The 21,063-nt window shown below is 44.7% G+C and overlaps 2 protein-coding genes across 2 annotated transcripts in view; both read right to left on the reverse strand.

Annotated features, from left to right (window-relative positions):
• Window positions 1-10,579, reverse strand: part of plcl1 (phospholipase C like 1) — a 101,058-nt gene extending 90,479 nt beyond the window's left edge. Inside the window, exon 1 of the mRNA XM_072397548.1 lies at window positions 9,710-10,579. Within this exon, the coding sequence (XP_072253649.1) occupies window positions 9,710-9,892 (183 nt within the window). The 5' untranslated portion in view covers window positions 9,893-10,579. The remainder of the gene's footprint in view (window positions 1-9,709) is intronic.
• The window catches only part of LOC140319785 (MOB-like protein phocein), a 220,084-nt gene that overhangs the window by 145,870 nt on the left and 53,151 nt on the right, over window positions 1-21,063 (reverse strand). The gene's annotated exons all lie outside the window — the stretch shown is intronic.

A 21,063-nucleotide genomic window follows, 5' to 3' on the forward strand; every position in this document is an offset into this window, starting at 1 on the left:
AAATGGAAAATAAATGGAATTAAGTCAGATATACTTGTGCTATAACTACTGTTATAAATACAAGAGTCTAGCATTTATTTTTCTAGTTTACTTTCTTAATTTGTTAGAATGTCACAGTAATGAGCTAATCTTCAGTTCTATATAAATCTTCCTCTGAACATACAACACATTACATGATCATTGGTGCATTAATGTGCATAAACAAAATAATAAACATAAAACAATAAATAATCCGGGTTCAAATAGCAATGTGTATTTACTTATTCAGGCTAATATCACTCTGTTTAGGTGAGCTAACTTTATCTTGTTTTTACATTTATTGTAGAGCCTGACAGAGTAGTTATATTTTTTGGGCTAATGTATTATATTGTTTAAGCAAACTTAACTGCTGATGTTAGATTGTTTAAGCTAATTCAGTATATCTAGTATTTAAGATTTTCCTGTTTACGCTAATTGTGCACTCAACATAAACTTTAAGCTAACATAACTGCAGATATTACCTTCTTTAGTATAGCATAGTTCCTACCATTATCTTGTTTAAGCTTATCTTGTTAAGCTAACAGAGCAGCTAAAGTTATATTCAAGGGCTAACTTTATGTTTTTTAAGGAACAACTTAACCGCTAACATTACATTATTTAGCTTAGCACAGTTGCAAGTGTTCAATTATCTGGGTTGTGACAGCAGTGAATATTTTCTTTTTTAGACTAAAATCCATCTTGTTTAGGTTAGTTAATGCTACCTTGTTTGGACTCATCTTGTTAAGCTAACAGATATATTTTTTGGGCTAACTTTATCTTGTTTAATCAAATTTAACTAAGCTAACCGAGCTACTTGTTCATGCTAATTCTGCACTCAACATACATTTTAACAGAACTGCTTAAATTATCTTCTTTAGTCCAGTAAAGTTGTTCATAATAAATAATCTGGGCTGTGACAGCAACGGATGTTTTGTTTTTTGGGCTAACGCCATCCTGTTTAGGTCAGCTAATGCTTTTGTTTTAATCACACACAACTGCCGATGTTGGCATGTTTGAGCTAATGTTTCCTTGTTTATGCTAATCCTGAAAATAAACTTTAGGCTTTGGGTTTAGACTAAAGTAAGAATAGTTAATTACACCGAATTTGTCAAAATATATTCTATTCTTAGGCTCTGACATCACATTTTACGGTATAGGATTATCTCTTCAAAGCAGATCACTAGTGTTTTCAAGTGAGAGGAATTCAAACTGGCAAACGCGTATTCAGTCTCTTACATCATACAGGATCCCTCTGTAGTGTGGTGTCTGTGTGATGCCCTCTAGGCTGAAATTCAACACAATAAAGCATGCCAGCATGCTCTCTCTGGAGTTTTCCCTGAGCCGACACACTGCAAACTACATCTGTCTGGATGAACACTTTTCCATCGCTCCACTCCTTTTTTTTTTTTTAGTATTTGTCTCAATGTTCGGAGCTTAGCTTTCCACAAACAATTGAAAAATACTGAGTGCTTGTGTTTATCGGCTTATCTGTCTGCTCTGGTGATGCTCCCCCCTCACATTCTGCCCTTTAAGCAGAAAATCCTCCAAGGAGCAGGTAGTGAAGTTATAGATAGCCAGGAAACCCCGGAGATGTGTTTAAACAGATTCTGATTTGCAGATCTGAACAGCTCTACTCTGTCCTGGTCCAACCTACATGGCACCCATTTAACTTTAAACTAGTTTGAGTTTATCTATTATTCAAATGTAAAGAAAATACATAATAGAAGGTTATATCTTCGATCTAAGCCACTGTCTTCATGTTAACCAGTTTAGCTTCTAACTGGATTAGAGCTGTTTAAAGTTAAAACACACCTAACCAATCAGAACACAGGAGCTAGGTACAAATTAGAGTTATGAATCTGAATAATGTGTCACTGCCCTTGGAGGGGAAAAGGGAATAGAAACAGCTAATTGCCACAGTTTTATTATCACTTATCTGAAATAGGTTACAGGGAGAGCAAGCAAGGCAGAGAGGCTCATAGCTCCCTCTTTTCAGCAACTTCCAGTATTTAAACTAGAGACCTAATCTCTGCAGTGTGTCATCGGTCTGTCCCAGGTATCCCCGCAGCTTCACACGTCTGAAAAGTTCTTCGTGACACAGTCCACACCCGTATAACGGAGTAGATCAGTTATGTGCACGCATGGGAAGCTTTGGTGCAAGCCTGATGAAACCTCAGAAACCGTGTAACCAGCTGAAGAAGCTCAATCTCATCATTTTTATCCACAACTGCATTTGCTTCTACACCATCCAGATGTAATAACTTAAAGTGACAGTAGCAAAGCTGCATTTGTAGCAGCTGTGACTTCAATTACTTAATTGGAGGCTTTTAACTTGGACAAAATTGTTATTTGGGGCTCAGGAGGAAGAGCAGTCGCCCACCAATCGGAAGGTCGGTGGTTCGACTCTGGCTACATGTCGAAGAGTCCTTGGGCAAGACACTGAACCCCACATTGCCTCCTGATGCATCCATCAGGGTATGAATGATTAGAAAGCACGTAGTTATGTGCATCTTAAGACGTGCTGTATGAGTGGGTGAATGTAGTGTTAGAAGCACTTTGAGTGGTCAGTTGGACTAGAACAGCGCGATACAAGTCCATTTACCATTTATTTTGTTCTCTTTAAATAATAATAACGTACTTTTTACATTATTTAATAAATGAATCTTTGTTTCCTGATTCCTGAAGACCATGTAGAACTCGAGACTGACTGTCTGACTCGTTCAGTCACAACTGATCTCAGCTTGTGACATAACTGTTGGGACAGTTTTGGAGGATTCAAAACTGAACAAGTGGAGACATTTATGACACATTTATAAATGTGTAGCGTTGTTTTCTGATGTTTAGTTATTAGAGCAGACAATATGTTCCATATATATACTGACATGAAGCTCCTGATTCCTTGAAACCATAAGAATATACTGTTTGTTCCATATTGCCTGATTGAGTTATTGCAAGAAAAGAAGTTGCTATTCATCTCCGACTCTGGTTTTATCAGATTAACCATCTGCCTTTAAATCATATTTACATTCAGCTTCAACACAAGGTTTCTTATTATCGGTCTGAATGAGCATTAATAAAAAATAATGTGTTTTAAGTTGTGTATCCTCCAAATCATGAGGTCAAGCCAACCTCAGATGAACAACAACACATGACATATTACACTTAATTTATTATTGAAGAAAAACTGAGACAAAACACAGAAGCAGTGAGTGAGAAACTAAGTGAACCCCTGATGAGGTCTGGACTCTGACTGGACCATTGCAGCACCTTGATTCTTTTCTTTTTCCCACATTCTGCTGTAGATCTGCTGCTGTGTTTGGGATCTTTGTCCTGTTGATGAGCCAGTTTCAGCCCAGCTTTAGCTGTGGGACAGATGGCCTCACATCTGACTCTAGAATACTTTGGTATCCAGAGGAGTTCATGGTGGACTCAATGACTGCAAGGTGCCCAGGTCCTGTGGCTGCAGAACCAGCCCAGATCATCAGCCCTCCACCACCGTGCTTGACAGCTGGTATGAGGTGTTTGTGCTGATCTGCTGTGTTTGGTTTCCTCCAAACGTGCTGCTGTGCATTAGGACCAAACATCTCCACTTTGCTCTGGTCTGTCCAAAGGACATTGTTCCAGAAGTCTTGAGCTTTGTTCAGATGCAGCTTTGCAAACCTAAGCTGTGCTGCCATGTTCTTTTTAGAGAGAAGAGGCTTTCTCCTGCAGCCCTTCCAAACAAGACATCCTTGTTCAGTCTTTTTCTAACTGTGCTGTCATGACCTTTAACCTTTAACATGCTAACTGAGGCCTGTAGAGTCTGAGATGTAGCTCTGGGCTTTTCCACCTTGGGGTGACCTTTAACCTTTAGCATGCTAACTGAGGCCTGTAGAGTCTGAGATGTAGCTCTGGGCTTCTTCACCTTGGGGTGAACTTGCTGGGACGTCCACTCCTGGGAAGATTGACAGCTGTCCTGAATGTTTTCCACTTGTGAATAATCTTTCTCTCTGTAGAATGATGGACTCCAGATAGTCTGGAAATGGCCTTATAACCCTTCCCAGACTGATGGGCAGCAGCAGCTGCTTCTCTGAGATCATTGCTGGTGTCTTTCCTCCTTGGCATCGTGTTAAACTGACAGAACTTCTGCTTTTATAGAGCTGCTCACACTGACTGAGGATCAGTTAATCAGAGCATTGATCAGCAGCTGCTGGCTGCTTCTTACCCTCTTAGTTCCTGTGGAAGCAGTGAGGGTTCACTTAGTTTCTCACACGCTGCTTCTGTGTTTTGTCTCAGTTTTTGTTCAATAAATAATGACACAGTGTAGTTTGTTGGTATCATTTCCACCACCTCTCTATTTTTGAACTCTCCAAGGCTGAGAAAGGGGGCTCGTGGTGAGAAACGTTAACAATAACAAGTGTGTGTTACACGTTCTTTGTCTCTCCTCCTGACCGGCAGCTGCGATGAGGTCTGTTCCCCGAGAGATGTGGCACCAGTAGTTGAGTGATACTGGGAGACAGAGGGCCCACAGAGACGAAGGCACACAATCACAGGGGACACATTGTCACCACATAGCACGATGCAAACTAATCATTGTTCACTTCTCGGCACGCGGTCGATGGAGAGTCACAGCAGAGTGAGAACAACAACGCAGAAAGAAAGAGAAGATGGGACATCAAAGTGGAGCTGAATGAAAGCACGAGCCTGGGATTGGAAAATTCAAGGAGTGCAGATGGGAAAAGAGACGCAGGCAGAGCGGGATAAGGAGCCCACATGGCTCTCTGTCTGAGAAGGGCCAAAAATAAACTCCTATCAAACACAAACAGGGCTCCCACAGTGGCCTGCATATGGAATTCCATGACTTTTCCATGACTTTCAGGAATGGAGACACATCTGTGCTCTATGCATTTTTTAACTTGAGTCTCTCAGCTCATGATTATTGCCACTGATTTTCAGTCCACTTCTTGTGTCATTTGGCACAGCTCAGCCTTTTCTCCCTGTTTCCCTTCCTTAAGAACGGCTTCTTGACAGCCACCCTTCCATGGAGCCCATTTCTGATGAGGCTTGGGCCAACAGTAGATGGATCAGCTGAAGGTCCAGATGCATCTCTCAGGTCCTGTCAGGTCACAGCTGGATTTTTTCCTCTTTCTTAAGGACATCACTTTCAGATCCTGTTCATCTGCTGGAGATAGTTTTTTAGGCCTGACACTTCTTCTTTTGTCCTCCACTTGTCCAGTTTCCTCAAATGTTTTAAGGACACACTGCACACCATGCTGAGATATGCCAAGTTTTCAGCTAATAGCTCTTTGGGAATCACCTTGTTGCTGCAGAAATCCTATTTTCTGTCTGTCAAACTGTGTTTTCTTTGCTGTTTTTCATAGATGCAGCTAAAGAAATGGGAACAAATGATGAGTCTTTGTGACAAAGTGCCTAAAGATCCAGTTTAAAACGGCTTCTTTGCTAAGTTGTCTGTTCTGTGTGACACTTAAGGTGATGCTTAAATCGTACTGATGCTGAACGCTGACAGTGAAACATTAAGGTTCTCCGCTGCACCGCGACAGAGACGGCGTCCTTCAACACTCAGCTGACACACCGTGTGTGTGTGTGTGTGTTTTCATTCACTGTTAATCCCACAATGCTCTCATGTGCCTTCTGGCCTGTTACACTTTAATGCTATAAGCTAACTGCAGGTGGTTTCCAGGGTGGAAATTAATATAACAGCCTGAACCCAACGTATTTAACTCGACTGAGATTAAAGTCTCTTTAAATGTGATGAACTGCAGCTCCACAGACTGAATTACAACACATGAACAAGTGAAAACAAGCTGGAATGACGAGGGAGGAACCAGCAAACAGCTCACAGGCTGCACAGCACCACGTAGTTACGAAGGCATTCAGAGTTTCACCTGATTTCACAACTTTATCTCTCACTTGTGCTGCGTTTTACGCTTTGCTTTAGCTTCTTAGTCCTCATGCGCTCTAAAGTAGTGACACAGAGCTTTTCTCCAAGTTTTTTCTTATTATCAAACTAGACGAAGAGGAAGTTATTTCTGGCATCAAGGGTCAAGAGACGACGGGCTGCTGGAGGACTTTCAAGGCTTAATGGACGCGTATCTCTCCATGCAGGATCATGAGAACAAAGGACGGGCAACTGCAGGGAAAAATGAATGTGGTTCACAGATAACAGGCTGAAAAACAGCTGCAGATGCTCCAGCATCCCTCAGTGATGCTCAGACATGTCTCCATGCCTCAGCTATGGCTCATACCTACCGACCAAATGTTGCTCAAAGTGCTGAAAAGCTCAGCGCTCACTCTGGTAAACCTCACAGGTGGAAATCCAGAGGAAAAGATGACAAAGCCGTGCAGCCTCCCAGCCTCTTTGCTTTTAGTTTAACTGAAGTTTCCCTGAAGAGCTGGAATGGAACCTGATGAATTCAAACAGCTCGAAGCTACTTAAAGCGGAGATGAAAGAAGGGATAACGGTCTTAACCGTCACCTCCAGCCGAGCTCTTGAGCTGAAGATGCAATCAGTGTAACGGTTCAGAGTCTGCAGCCCCAACAAGGAGCGCTTTAATTACCCACAGGCGTGCCTCACGTCATGCGTGGGCGTCGCAGACACCTGTGGATGGGTGTTGTTGTGGTAATGCGAGTCCTGCAGGAGGCGGCCTCGACCTCTGACCCCTGACCTCACATGAGCAGGTGGCACCAGGTCTTAACCCAAGGTTAGAACCTCAGAAAATAAGAAATAAAACCTGCAGCTGAAGCAGAAGCAAAGATTCTTCCATCGAGACAAAAAGCTTCGTTCATCTCCAGATCATTTGGACAGAGAGCTTCAAGGTTCTGTCGTGCCGTATTTGTTTTGAAATGCAGCGTAGCAACAGTCGGGTGAAAAAGAAACTGCACCCTCCTTCATTTCTACACTTTTACACAACATCTGGAGCTGATCTGGTGTTAAAACTCAGCCTGTGAACAAAAACGGAGACAAAACACAGAAAACTAAGTGAACCCTGACTGCTTCCACAGGAGCTGCTGAGAGCGAAGAGCTTTTCTCATCACATTCTGACCCAGAAAATCCTAAAATCGATTAACTTTCTTGTGCATAAACATCTTCACACGTCGACAAATCAACCGGACGTTTAACACACTTTTAGATAAGCAGTGAGGGGATGTTTAAAGGCTCCAAACAGGGTCAATCACCTGAATTCTGCCTCAGAAATCATCATCCTCCCTCCACCCGGTCCGTCCGGCACCAACCGACCAATCACACGCCTGCCAGTCGCAGTTAACAAATGACCCCTCAATTCACACTTCACATCACTGCCATCTGGTCTGTGGAGCCTCTCTGCGGTTATTTCATTCATCTTCGCCTCTGATTAACTTTTCAAAACGATAAATGTTGTCAGTCTCTTCAAACTTACATGAGACACTGGCTCAGGGTCCCTGTCACTAATTAGACCCCTGGTGGGGAGACCTTTCCAAATAAAAAAATTAAAATGGAGCTCAGCCTTAAAAGATTAATCAACTCAGACCAGATTACAGCTATTTGGGGGGTTGTTTTCTGCTCCTTTAGACATCTTCTTCCATTTTAAAAGCTCAGACTAGTTGCAGATCTGATAATTATTATCATTTCTCTGCATGATCCAATCTTTCAATAATAAACACTCACTTTACCCGTCAAATGAGGCCATCCGGGATCCTGCGTCTACTTAAATAAAGTACATTTTCCTACAAAAAGCGTGAAAAAAATAGCATTTTAATTTGAATTAAGCTCCATTCTAACATAAATCTGAGGGCAATAATCAGATTTTCCCCTTTAATTAAGTCATTTAATCTATTAAGCAACAAAGTTACTCAGGATTTTTCAACAATATCAGCTAAACTTCACAATTTGAAGCTGGAATCAGAGAAAGTTTTTATTGTTTTTGCTGAAAAACACGACTAATTATCACTGCCGCTCTGCAGGAACAGTTTCCAGGAATTAGATGGCAGCGTTCAGTCCTTGAACATTGATATTCTGACATGTGGGACTGACACCGACCTCCCTCCTCATCTGCTCATCCTTCCATCTACTTCCTCCCCAGCAGTCAAAGGACTCTGTGTTCAGCTGGGTCCTCCAGATGGGGCCCGACTATCGGGCCGGAACACGAGCCCGGCCAGAAACGCCACCTTCCGCTGACATAAAATATGGAGGCTGACATGATGGGAAACGGGCTCAGAAGGTCGTAAACCTCGGTGGCATCAATCTGTTCCTCCGTCAGCGGTCTTAAACATCACAGAAAACCTCTCCAGCAGGAAAAAGCAGCTCAAAGCAGCTGAAGTTCAAACTGATTCAGGTGAAACAACAACTGAATCCTGAAAAGAATTTAAAGAACAGAACACATAAAGGACAACAAGGTTTATGTGACCAGGAATATGCTCATCTGACAGAAACTGAAAACATTCGGTTGGACCCGGGCAAAGAGTCTGTTCTTTAACCTCCTGAAAAACATCAGGAGGTCAAAGAAAGCCGGCAGTAAAAGTCCTTAAATGCTCAGGAAACACCACTCTGATGCACAGCTGTGGAAATGATATCATACTAAAGATAATATGGAAGCTATGAAAGCTGCAGCAGCAATGAATTGTGGGACAGATTGACCTCCTTTCTCTCCTCCAGGATGGACCGGTGCGTCCGACGCTAAAGGAGCTCATTGAAGAAGCTCCTCTCTTTGGTTTTTACTTCAAACATCTCTCATCTTCTCAGATTCTTCTGGGTGTTTGACTACAAATCGACCCTGAAACCGGCTGAGGTGCACTTTGACCCGGAAGTAACAGAGGCTGATAGCAACAGGGAACATATCCACAGTGGATACGGTGAAGAATCAGAACCAGAGTTCTGGATATCAGCCATCTCTCTCACACAGTATCAGTCCCCACCTGGATTTCTCACCTCTGACACCTGAGGCCAACTTGGCAGCTTCAGTTCAAACCAGTGAGATACGTCACATTGGTGACGTCCACTCATGTCTCCGCGCGGTGCCGCCTTCAAACAGAACTTTTTTAAGCAGACTAGATTCTACTTTAGTGGCAGAACTACTTTTTCGGTAACTCACCTGAGGTGGAGGGATTTCTACTGGGCTCATGAGAGGGAAGGATCCCCCCAAACATGATCCGCCGCACCCTGCTCCTCTGAGCCACCTGGTGACCTGCAACCTGAGCGCAGGTGAGCCCGCGTGACGTCAGCGTGATGTCACGCGGTCAGTAGGTCAGACCGCTGACAGTTCAAAGATGAGATCTGACCTGATGAAACTCCTCTAAAGCGACTCACAGTGAATCAGTGCCCCCGAGAGGCTCTTCAGGAGAACAAGTTACGCATCAAATTATTCCCGATATCTCCCTGATTGCCTCGAAGGTTTGGCCTCCTCGCGCTGCTCACTCAGCTGAGAATGCGCTCAGACAACTTTGAGACGCAGTAAGGACAGAGCCCGAGATTGAGGAATTTGACATTACGCACACATGACGCGCTTGAAAATGATAAAGAGTATTATCAGCAGATGTGTCACGGATATGCGCGTCAGAAAGCCGCCGGGCCTTGGAGGAGGCAGCGAAGGTGCAGACCTTGACCTCACAGGCGTCTTATTTCAAGCTGATTGGTTTTCTCCACGAACAGAAGCCAAATGACTCCAGGAAACTTAAAGCGTTAAGGCTCAACTCCGCGTCAGGTCGGTGTTCTTACCTTGATGATGCTGCTCCGGCGGGGAGCCGCCTTCACCGACTCCAGCAGGATGGTGTCGGAGTCCTGGCCGCCGCCGCCGGGGAGGATGACGCCGCTGCGCCGGCCGCGGGGCGCTCTCGGCGGGATGAAGTCCGGCGCTCCGTCGCTGCACAGCCCGTCTCCACTTCCATCACGCTCAGACATGTCGACGAGGAAGAGGTTGGCTCAGTTCGAAACAACAGGGAGGAAAATCAGTCAAGTCGTCGGATCGGACCCGAATAAAGTTTGTCTGGGTTGGATGCCATTTACAGGAGGAGCGGTTCAGCGGCGGCTCTGTCAGCTTGGAAGGAACTCGTCACCCCAATTTCCTTAATTATTAACACACTGTCATCGTCTCTGAGCAGCAACCCGCTCGGCTTCAGGCTGTTAGTCTGCGCTCTCCGCGGTCCATCCGCGCTCCGCTAAAACCGCTCAAATCAAAGCATCACCAGCAGGTTGAGACTTGGATGAAAACTGGAGTGGTGCGCTCCCTGGAGACGCGCAACAAGTCTTCTGTCTCCAGTCTGACCAGTCTGGGAGGCGGTGAGGACATCCAAACGTGCGTAAAGCCTCTGCGCGCGATAACAGGCGATGCGGGTTCAGGGAGAGAGAAAATGTTTGAAACAATCCAGCGCTGCGTGCGCGGCTACCATCCGAAACCGCGCTCCTCTCAGCCCTCTGCACGCCCGTGCCAAAGTGCACCGCGGACCGAACTTGCGCTGCGGTGGACAGACGGAAGATCCGCGCGTGTGTCGCCGCGCAGCGCGTCGCTCGGACTGAAGTGAGCCGCCGCGGCTGTCTGGTTTCCACCAACAGCAACAACAGCCGAGTTTGGACGCGGAAAAAAACCCAACTGACAGTAACACCGCCTCCCGCGCGCCACTCCTCCCGTCCTAATCCCCTCCACCCAGCTCCTCCCACAGCCGCGACTGATGCGCGCAGCGGCCAATGCGCGCCGCCGCTGGGAGGCGTGGAGCCTGTTATAGGCCAGCCTCCCTGAAGGTTTTTCATTTAAAGCTCACAGAAGCACGGGTGGGACAATAAAATGATTCAGAGGGAGTTCATCCACAAATAAACAGAAATCCTGCTGCTGTGATGATTAAAATCCTTTCAATTCAACTTCTTTAAATCAATTAAACAATTTATTTACGGGCGAAAGTTACGATAATAAACAGAAGTTCTGCTTAAAAGCAGCAGGGGCGTCTCTAGGATTTAAACACGAGGGGGGGCCTTAGCTCCCAGATGAGCTAAAACAACGTTCCCCCTGTCAGTTAGAGGGGAACTCATATAAGCAGTTAAAAGTAGATATTTAGCCTCTGCTGGAACACATCAAACCTGTGGGGGGGGGTTACTCTGACCAGTCTGTGCTCCACATGAATAAAATGCTAAACGTTTAATTAGAACAGCTTCGTTCCACATTCTGTTAGATAAGCTGCAGGTTTTTCCATCTCATTCAGCCAATCTTTGCTTTACAGAAGCAATAAAACAGCAAAGATGGAGTAAAACAGTCTCATCATCCGCCCAGGAACCCAAACCCACAGGCAGGGACGGTGAAACACGAGCCCAACACTGATGAACCCATTAAAGCACGCAGTTTAACAACGTCCACCCTTAAAAGAACAGAAAAAAAGATTATTTACAGGATTTCAGCTCCAATATAAAGCAAAAACACCCAGAAGTCCTGATGAGTGCGAGCAGAAATCCACATGATGAAGCTGTTTAACCCACTGAGAAACGTCCCCAAGTGGACAGAAAGAGACGGATGAACAAAGTCTGGACGATAAAAACCACAAAACCCATGAAAAACAGCCTTTTTAACACAATATCTACGGCAACAGTTGGGCAAATGAGGGAGAAAACACTTTTTTTAAGTACAAACCGTAAAAAGAAACAACTTTATCTGCTCGAACCATAAAACTTTCTTTTGTTTAGTCTTCAGCTTTCTGAGGACGGAGCCAGCTGAGCTGCACACGTGACCTCTGACCTCTCGTTATTGTCCAGTCGCTGCTGGTTCAGGGTGACGGGCCGGCCGGTGACGACCGGTGCTGAGGTGTAATAAAAGGATGTTACATTATTCATCCATGTGACGGCAGAATGGCTGTTTTTCTGCGGGGGAGGTCAGAGGTCAGGGTCAGGGAGTCGGCGGCACCTGAGAGCTGGAGGGGATTTAGTGTGTGGCTCAAGGACACATCGGCAGGGTGGGCCGATGCCTGGTGGCCTCGATACGCTGCCTGTGGCCGACAGAGGGTGATGTGGGAAGAAAAGAGCCTTTACCGAGTTGTAGAATTAGTTTAATCCAACAGATCGTCCGTATTTTTCATCAATAAGCCACGAAATTAAAATCTTTATTTACAGTCAGAGTCACAGAAAAGTTGGTAAACTGAGGAAGATGTAAAATAAAACAGAACTGATGCGGCAACAGGTCTCACTAAAGGTGGGACGGCGCCGTGTTTCCCCCTCTGCAGCACCCCCCCTTCTTTTAACAACATCTGGAAACATCTGGAACTGAGGAGACCAGCCGCTGGACCTGGGCAGAGGAACGTTGTCCCGCTCCTGCCTGACGGAGGATTCCTGGGTCCTCTCCGCTGTGTTTGAAATGTTCTCAGGTGGTGAAACATCTGGACTGCAGCAGCTGGACCTGGGCAGAGGAACGTTGTCCCGCTCCCGCCTGACGGAGGATTCCTGGGTCCTCTCCGCTGTGTTTGAAATGTTCTCAGGTGGTGAAACATCTGGACTGCAGCTCCTGCCTGACGGAGGATTCCTGGGTCCTCTTCGCTGTGAAATGTTCTCAGGTGGTGAAACATCTGGACTGCAGCAGCTGGACCTGGGCAGAGGAACGTTGTCCCGCTCCTGTCTGACGGAGGATTCCTGGGTCCTCTCCGCTGTGTTTGAAATGTTCTCAGGTGGTGAAACATCTGGACTGCAGCTCCTGCCTGACGGAGGATTCCTGGGTCCTCTTCGCTGTGAAATGTTCTCAGGTGGTGAAACATCTGGACTGCAGCCGCTGGACCTGGGCAGAGGAACGTTGTCCCGCTCCTGCCTGACGAAGGATTCCTGGGTCCTCTCCGCTGTGTTTGAAATGTTCTCAGGTGGTGAAACATCTGGACTGCAGCTCCTGCCTGACGGAGGATTCCTGGGTCCTCTCCGCTGTGTTTGAAATGTTCTCAGGTGGTGAAACATCTGGACTGCAGCTCCTGCCTGACGGAGGATTCCTGGGTCCTCTCCGCTGTGTTTGAAATGTTCTCAGGTGGTGAAACATCTGGACTGCAGCTCCTGCCTGACGGAGGATTCCTGGGTCCTCTCCGCTGTGTTTGAAATGTTCTCAGGTGGTGAAACATCTGGACTGCAGCTCCTGCCTGACGGAGGATTCCTGGGTCCTCTCCGCTGTGTTTGAAATGTTCTCAGGTGGTGAAACATCTGGACTGCAGCTCCTGCCTGACGGAGGATTCCTGGGTCCTCTCCGCTGTGTTTGAAATGTTCTCAGGTGGTGAAACATCTGGACTGCAGCTCCTGCCTGACGGAGGATTCCTGGGTCCTCTCCGCTGTGTTTGAAATGTTCTCAGGTGGTGAAACATCTGGACTGCAGCAGCTGGACCTGGGCAGAGGAACGTTGTCCCGCTCCTGCCTGACGGAGGATTCCTGGGTCCTCTCCGCTGTGTTTGAAATGTTCTCAGGTGGTGAAACATCTGGACTGCGGCTCCTGCCTGACGGAGGATTCCTGGGTCCTCTCCGCTGTGTTTGAAATGTTCTCAGGTGGTGAAACATCTGGACTGCAGCAGCTGGACGAAGCCGTGCTGCTGGGACAGATGCAGGATGTGGTTTAACTTGGTCCTGCTGAAACATGCAGATGTTGCTCTGAAACCTGTTCATACCTTTAACATTGATGGAGCCTTTCCAGATGTGCAGGTTTCCAGTTCTGGGCACTAATGCCCCCCCCATACCATCAGAGATGCAGGCTTTGAACTGAGAGCTGATAACCAGCTGATGGTCCCTCTCCTCTTTAGCCTCAGGTTCTGATCCATCTGACCTCAGAACAGTTTCCCACTCTGCTTCAGTCCGTTTTTAATGAGCTTCGGTCCACAGAAGACGGCAGAGTTTCTGGATCATGTCCACATGTGGCTTCTTCTCTCCCTGATGGAGCTTTAACCTGCATCTGTGGATGTTACCTATGAGCTAACAGAGCTATGAGCTAACAGAGCTATGAGCTAACAGAGCTATGAGCTAACAGAGCTATGAGCTAACAGAGCTATAGCACACGTTCATTCATTCATTCTTCTTAAAGTATTGGTGAAATAAAGACAGATAATGCCTTATTTAGAGGCTGCATCCTCTAAGCCCCGTTCACTCCGTTATATGGATCTCCAGTTATCTAAATATCTTCTGAAGGACGCCGACTTTCACCAAACTGTTCTCAGTGAGTAGATGAACGTATTTCATGCCAGAAATAAGGTTTAAAAACACCAGAGTTCCCCTTTAACACCAAATCCAGAGGGAAATACTGTAGTTTTATCCCACAAAGCCTTGATGAAAGTGTCCTAAATCCCTGCTAAACTGTGGTCACTCTTCTCATATGGTGGCAACACTTTGAGGGTAGTTGAGATTTGGCTCATTGTATCCCCGGAGTTGCTGTTTGAAGGTGTTCCCGACCGAGCAGATTCGAAGGTGTGTGTTTGGACCTTGAGCCACACAGCTGTGGAATGTGGCCGGCTGGTGAAGCGTATTAGCACATGAGGCTCTGGAGTCGCACTCGGCTGTTGGTATGCGTGGAAGCAGGCTTCATTTGTTAAGGGAAGGAATTTGCCGTGTTTGTGTTTTGTCCTGAAGACAGAAAAACCCAGAATGAGAGGACTTTTGGTGGCATGTTTACAGCTATGTGAAAGCTTTTGGGACATTTTAACAAGAAAACAGAGTTGAACCGACATTTTGTCATCATTTTTACTCTTTATATTAATAATAAAAATAAAAAAAATCACATTTTTGTCACAAGGAAAGAGTAAGAACATCTTCAAATCCATCAGAATCAACGGTACCAGGTTAGGTGCCGATGATCAGAACCACAGATCTTTCACATCTTTATATGTGAACATGCAGATAAAGAGGAAACCTCCCAAAGAAGCAGGTTTAACGTATCCAGAGAAACCTTGTAAAGCAGCATCATGACACTGGTTCTCAGCTCTGTAAGTCGAGCCAAATATGGCATCAGGTGACCTAACATCCGATCAGCCGACTGGAAAGCACGGTGGAGGGAGTGTCATGATCTGGAGCTTCCCACAGAAACTCTAAAGCTGCTGAGAGAAGAATGAATTCTACGTTTCATCTCAAAGTTCTTCAAAATGAGATGGACACGGATCCATCCATCCATGGACAGCTCAAACAAAGACCTGGAGGGTTATGGAACAGCAAAAAATAGAAACTTTTATCATGAAGAAGGGTCTTCAGGTGGTTGGAAACAGGCAGCTGATGCATGCAAAACAGCTGCATGATGTCTGCTACGAGGGAGAAAAAGAAGATGTTACATTTATATCCATCAAAAGCAGGATTTATCTGCTGATGTCTGGACTGCAAAGAAGATTTTCCATGCATGTGTTACTCCTATTCTGCCGTAACAGTGTGAATTACTGGCATGAGTTCAGAGAGTAGGTGTCAGTTACACTCATGTGAAAAACTTACAGATGAATTTTCATATCAGAAGGACGTTTAACAAAATCTGGTCCTCACCAGGTCTTAAAATGAGACGAATCCTCTCTGCTTCCACAGGAACTAAGAGGGTAAAGAAGAGGCCAGCAGCTGCTGATCAATGCTCTGATTAACTGATCCTCAGTCAGTGTGAGCAGCTCTATAAAAGCAGGAGTTCTGTCAGTTTAACACGATGCCAAGGAGGAAAGACACCAGAAATGATCTCAGAGAAGCAGCTGCTGCTGCCCATCAGTCTGGGAAGGGTTATAAGGCCATTTCCAGACTATCTGGAGTCCATCGTTCTACAGAGAGAAAGATTATTCACAAGTGGAAAACATTCAGGACAGCTGTCAATCTTCCCAGGAGTGGACGTCCCAGCAAGTTCACCCCAAGGTGAAAAAGCCCAGAGCTACATCTCAGACTCTACAGGCCTCAGTTAGCATGTTAAAGGTTAAAGGTCACCCCAAGGTGAAAAAGCCCAGAGCTACATCTCAGACTCTACAGGCCTCAGTTAGCATGCTAAAGGTTAAAGGTCACCCCAAGGTGAAAAAGCCCAGAGCTACATCTCAGACTCTGCAGGCCTCAGTTAGCATGCTAAAGGTTAAAGGTCACCCCAAGGTGAAGAAGCCCAGAGCTACATCTCAGACTCTACAGGCCTCAGTTAGCATGTTAAAGGTCACCCCAAGGTGAAAAAGCCCAGAGCTACATCTCAGACTCTACAGGCCTCAGTTAGCATGCTAAAGGTTAAAGGTCACCCCAAGGTGAAAAAGCCCAGAGCTACATCTCAGACTCTACAGGCCTCAGTTAGCATGTTAAAGGTTAAAGGTCACCCCAAGGTGAAGAAGCCCAGAGCTACATCTCAGACTCTACAGGCCTCAGTTAGCATGTTAAAGGTTAAAGGTCACCCCAAGGTGAAAAAGCCCAGAGCTACATCTCAGACTCTACAGGCCTCAGTTAGCATGCTAAAGGTTAAAGGTCACCCCAAGGTGAAGAAGCCCAGAGCTACATCTCAGACTCTACAGGCCTCAGTTAGCATGTTAAAGGTCAAAGGTCATGACAGCACAGTTAGAAAAAGACCGAACAAGGATGGCTTGTTTGGAAGGGCTGCAGGAGAAAGCCTCTTCTCTCTAAAAAGAACATGGCAGCACAGCTTAGGTTTGCAAAGCTGCATCTGAACAAAGCTCAAGACTTCTGGAACAATGTCCTTTGGACAGACCAGAGCAAAGTGGAGATGTTTGGTCCTAATGCACAGCAGCACTAAAATATCAATGCAAAGCACAAGAAGACATAGAAACACAATGAGAACAAAGGTCTACTTCTGTTTATCTGCTCTTACATCAGAACTGAACTGAAGAAATGAAGTCATTCAATCCTGAAGCTCAGCTGAAGCAAACGATCTACCTCCAAGGAAACTTCACTGAAGTTAAACCGAATCCAAACAACAGTTCAAGAAGCTCAGAATAAATAATAAAATGTGTCTCTGTTTCAGCAGTAGTTACCAGAGCTGAAGGCTACGCTGTTATTGGTTGTTATCGAGCCAAAGAAGCAGCCGTCCTAACAGGAAGTAAACCTCAAAGAAGAGAAAACAACAGCAGCTGTGGTGGACATCCTCAAGAGGGAAATCTTTAATCTCTGGGAATATCTGGGATATTATTTCATATTTATTTCATATCAAGTTCAGACCAGAAACAACTCGCATCATTTTAAAATTACAGGTAAGATGAGAGTCAAAAAGTTGTTTCAGTCTTAAAAACAGACAAAAATCACCTCCAACAAGCAGAATTTTCCATTCTAATCATTTTCATTCACATTTTTCACATCACAAAAGGGAATGGAAACCAGGCTCCAGTTTGTCCTTAAACCCAAAGTTAGGATTTATAAGCAGACAAGTCAAGGACAAAGAGGAAAACAAGAAGAAGAAGTGGGAGGAATGAACTCACCATGAGTGTAAACTGAGCCTCTGAGGGGTAAAAACACGTGGCCACAGGCTGTTTGACCTGTTAGAAAACACAGAAACAAGAATCCAGGCTCAGAAACGTTGATTTGATGTGAATGTGTTTGATTCATTTAACAAAGCCACATGAGCTCTTTGGCATCTCCCATTTATAGTCTGTGTAACTGCAGCGTTTGTGTATCTAATGAGAAAATAACAGGCCTAAAGAAACCGACTCTGTGTTTAAATACGTTCTAATCGGGTTATTATCCACCTGCCTTTTTAACCCTGATCTCCTCGTTTACACTCAGATGTTTTCTCGTTGTTAAAAGGAAAAACCAAAACATTTTAAAGGCCTCATGTCTGTCCTCGTGGGAATTGTTAAGAATGTAGCAATTCCGGTTCCATTATCGATAATCGCTTATCGATTCGGTTTCATATCGGTTCTCATCCGGTTATATAGTATAAATATATTACAATATCAAACTCTGCCTCCCAGTCCTCGTCAACTAAATGTTTATATCAGATGGAAATTATTCACACAGTATGTCGCTAACATTATTACAACAGGGCTCTGAAGTCCTGAATGCAGGAAAGAGTGAAACCTGGTTTAATGAATGGCCCACACTTCAGTGTTTGTTTCTATAAAATAAAACTAATACATCTTCTTTATCAAAAGGTGTGCGGCTGTTTGTTTATTCACATAAGACTGTCCACTATAACAGAAAGATATAATCGCTATATTTGTTGAAAAATACAAAAGTAAAAAAAAAAAAATGAGAGAAAAATCGCTTATTAAATCGCAATATTTGCTAAAATAATTAGATTATTTTTCCATGTCGTTGTTATTAATAATTATTTATTTATTTATTATAATTATTATTCCATGTCGTTCGGCCCGAGTTGTTATTAATAACTCCTCTGGTCAGAGTCATGGGACACGTGCTTGTTTTCAGCCGTTTCCATAGCAATAGCGGCACCAGAGAAATTTATGTCATAATTTTTTTTCAGCGTGAGAAATACAATGTGTGACGGGAGTGCGTGACTGTCACGCGCAATGCGTGAGACTTGAGAGCCAAGTTACAATCAACTGGACCTGGAAGTTTTTACTTTACCTGGGACTTTTCAGGCGGAAGTCGCTGAAACCACCGCCGCCACCGCTTAGCAGCGTGTCAAAGACTTTACATCCGTGCAAAGTAACTAAATGCTCTGTGGTCCAATGTTTCAGGATGTTGGAGGTATTTCCCCTCATTGGTGTGATCAAAGCTCCGCACGTGGTGCAGCTGGCCCTAGTGTTGTCCTTTTTTGGTGAAATATAACCAAACTTTGGCGCGCTTCTGCCTCGACGCCATGTTGGAAACATTCTGAGCCAAAATACGAAGCGTCCACATGACGTCATCACGCAAATGCGTCAGACGTCAGCGGAACCTATGAACGGGATCGTTCGGCAGGCGGATTAACGGAATCGAACTGCTGGGAGCCGGTTCTCGTTCTCGATTCCCATTCCTACTTCATGGTGAATTCTAAGCTTTCATTTTATCCGTGCTGACAGTTTCAACAGGTTGAGATCCATTCAGTCATCATTTTCCTGTTTAACAGACCAACAGCTTTTAATATAAGATGAAATCCACCTGTTTTACTCTGATAGAAGCTATTTTGGATTTTTCCACTTAAAAAAAATAAAAATTTAAACACAAAACAATCAAAAATTACAACCAACACAAATGACACGACATCTGATGTATTTTAATTGTCTGTATTTCAGCTAAATGATTACAAATCTCTTTAAATATTCACAAAAAAGCCTCCTTTGAGATTTTTTTACTTTGTTTTGCCTCCTTTGGTTAAGCTGCAACACAAACTGTGGGCCAATCAGCTTCCGTCAATGTTTCAGGGCTGATATCCAGATAAGACTTCTTACTTTTCAAGGCCAAATGTTCCCATTCTGCAAGCCTGTCACCTTTTGTGTGCAGATAAATCTTACAACAAGCTTGTAGAAAGCAACGTTGTATAAAGTAAAGAGGAAAGACCTGGAAATGATCAGTAATAAGTGATTAAGTTCAATTAAAATTAGCTCCAATGAAATAATCATTTATGACAAACAAGCACAGAATTTGTAATTTAGTTGATGAATTAACTGATTTATATGAAAACAAGACAAAAGGAAGACTGAATAATCCACCTCCAGCTCGAGCCTTTGGAGAGACTTTAGTTGGAGGAATCTGATCCCATCAGATGTTTGGTTGCTTCAAAGTTACAGCCTCAAAAACAACAGTGCGGGGGGGTGGTTGTTTCTCTGCTGGGGACAGGTCAGGACTGCAGGCAGCCAGTCCAGCACCCGTACCTCTTCTTCCTCAGCCAGGCCTTTGGAATGTGGCAGAATGTGGTTTTCCATGGTCTGCTTGAACAATGCTGGGACGTCCCTGGAAAAGATGTGGCCTTGAAGGCAGCATATGTTGCTGTAAAATCTCAGTGAGCTTTTCTGCATTAATGCTGCCGTCACAGAAGTGGAAATGAGCTTTGCCCCCTGATCCAACCCCATACCATCACAGAGCCTGGCTGCAGGGACTGGTTGCTGACAGCAGGCTGGATGCTGCTTTTGCTCTTTGCTCCATTTCTTCCACCAAAGATGTGGAATACTGATGGGTCTGACCACAGCACACGTTTCCACCGTGTGACGGTCCATCCCAGACGCCTCCGAGCCCAGAGAAGTGGACGAGGTTAACATCAGGCTTCTTTCCTGCACAGTAAAGCTTGTGAATGGAACTCTGTATTGTGGTGCTTGACAAAGGTTTCCACAGTAATCCCTTGTCCATGTGCTTCTATCAGCTGCTGATGAATGACGGTTCTTGATGCAGCGTCTGAGGGGTCAGAGGTCACGGGGTCCAGCTTAGGCTTGCTCCCTCGTCCTTTACACTGAAACTCCTCCAGATTCCTTGAATGCTTTAAAGATATTCTGCTCTGTAGAGGTAGAAATATGCAGATCCCTTCCAGTCTTTCTCTGTTTTTAACACTTCAGTGATTTCAAGTTGCCATAAAACATCTCAGTTTGACCTCATCTACATGCTGATATGAGACTGCTTTTCACAGCAAAATAAGAGATTCTTATGATTTAATGGTTTCTACTGCAAGACTCCAACGAATTAAATGCCTTCCAGCTTCAGGTCTCTTTTAAAAATGTTAAAAGCTTTTTGCCCCGATTCATTTTTCACGACTTCTGGTTTCTTTGAATCAGAACATCAGCAGTGGAAAGAACAACATTAACATGACCCAAAAAGACATAATCATGTGAAATAAACCAGAATTATCCTTTAAGGTGTTATTTTTCTTGCTTTTAACTCTTCTAAATAAATATTGTTGATCGCTCTGAGCTGTGAATTAATCCCAATTTAAAGTTCTTCAGATAAACTCGAGTGAAGCTTCCCTCAGTTTCCTCTGAGCTGCATTTAAAGCTTATCGTTGACATTTAAATGACACTTTCGGTCGCCGTGGCTGTGAAATGGTGACGTTTTAGAGATGAGGTGAAGCTTGGCTGGGAGGCAGCAGATGGTGAAAGACGAGTTCGTGTCCAAGCGTGCTGAAACTCGTGCCTTCGTGCTACGTCGCCACGGCGGTGTGAGAAAGCCGGAGCGAAGCTGGCAGATGTGTCAGTGATCGGGTTCATGCTGTTCTCCTCTCATCAGGACCTTGGAAAACAGAGTCCCGAGGAGGAGGAACAGCTCTTCCT

This window comes from Leuresthes tenuis, unplaced genomic scaffold (assembly GCF_036924035.1).
Source record: "Leuresthes tenuis unplaced genomic scaffold, fLeuTen1.0.hap1 SCAF_12, whole genome shotgun sequence".
In the NCBI taxonomy this organism is placed as follows: domain Eukaryota; kingdom Metazoa; phylum Chordata; class Actinopteri; order Atheriniformes; family Atherinopsidae; genus Leuresthes; species Leuresthes tenuis.